A 1,220-nucleotide genomic window follows, 5' to 3' on the forward strand; every position below is an offset into this window, starting at 1 on the left:
GGAAAAATTTCTGATTCTAGGCTTCAGGTCCCCACTGAAATCTTAGTCAGCCTGAGAGTGATTCTTTTCTGATGCGTTAAAATATTTGGTGTCTGGCAAGCCGTGAGCCCATGGGCTGTAGATACAGTAGATACAAACTGAGCTTAAAGGCGTGCTGCACATAACCAGTGCTAATAAAAAGCCAGACAAACTGACAACGACCATGGATTATTCTTAGGGGCTTGTTTATGTTAACTAAAAAAAAAAAAGTATCCCAGTACATTAAAAAGACAAGAGTCTAAACAAACGCCACAGGAGGACAAGGAAGCAGGAGGGACATCATCATGTAACAAGCAGATAAGCTGTAATTCAGATGGCACCCTACAAAGCTGTAGTAACTAAAGGAAATTTCAGTAGTTCATAGCTCATAAAAAGAAAGGAAAGCAGTGTTATTAGGTTGCATCAATTTGCTCAATGCATTTCATGGAAACTAATGGATGCAGTTGAAACAGTAAAGAAAATCCAGTCTATTTTTAGACATTTAAAATGATCTGTGTGGGACTATAGTACATGTAACATAATTATGGATGGATTTGGTTAACAGCTCCAACAAGCTGGAGCAATGATTGTGTATGTGACTGACAGAAAAAAAACTTTTATTTTGTAAGGTTTTGCTATTGCTTTTGGTTACACTTGTGCTTTTCTATGATCCAGTGTCTGGTATGAATAGTCACACGTTTTTCTGCCTTGTCCTTCATTGAATGTGTATGTGAAAATGAAAGAGTGTTATCTTACCATAAGAGATCGACAAGTCCTCCTTGCCTGGCTATGGCTGCTTTAACACGATTTGCGAACTGTACTGCATCCTCTCCCTCCTGTTGGGAGGACAAACATGAATAAAGTTCTGGTAAGCAAGCAGTCATAAACAATGAACAGCTTTTCTCCTAAAATCTTATCATTTTGTCATACTGAAGGAGATCTGGGTGGCAGCATCTGTAGCAATGCCATGCAGCACATGCTCATGCAATATGCACTAATGCACCACATACCATGGAGGATGCTGGTTTTTGAGTTATGTGCTGATGGTTGCTCTTTTTAGCTCTTTAAGACTATGTATATGATGAATGAATGAATAGATTTTGATTGGTCAGGTCACCGGACAGATTTATGTTTCATTTCAGTCGATCTTAAATAAGAGAGTTAGCAACATTTCTGAATCTTGTTTTAATTCTCAAAGACTT

General features: G+C 38.2%; 1 protein-coding gene across 1 annotated transcript in view; it reads right to left on the reverse strand.

The window, feature by feature from the left end:
* Window positions 1-44: 44 nt before the first annotated feature.
* Window positions 45-1,220, reverse strand: part of LOC102210319 (glycerol-3-phosphate acyltransferase 4) — a 12,082-nt gene continuing 10,906 nt past the window's right edge. Inside the window, exon 12 of the mRNA XM_013909908.1 lies at window positions 45-854. Coding sequence (XP_013765362.1) covers window positions 771-854 — 84 coding nt within the window. The 3' untranslated portion in view covers window positions 45-770. The remainder of the gene's footprint in view (window positions 855-1,220) is intronic.

This window comes from Pundamilia nyererei, unplaced genomic scaffold (genome assembly GCF_000239375.1).
Source record: "Pundamilia nyererei isolate P.nyererei 1_Seehausen unplaced genomic scaffold, PunNye1.0 scaffold00033, whole genome shotgun sequence".
In the NCBI taxonomy this organism is placed as follows: Eukaryota; Metazoa; Chordata; class Actinopteri; order Cichliformes; family Cichlidae; genus Pundamilia; species Pundamilia nyererei.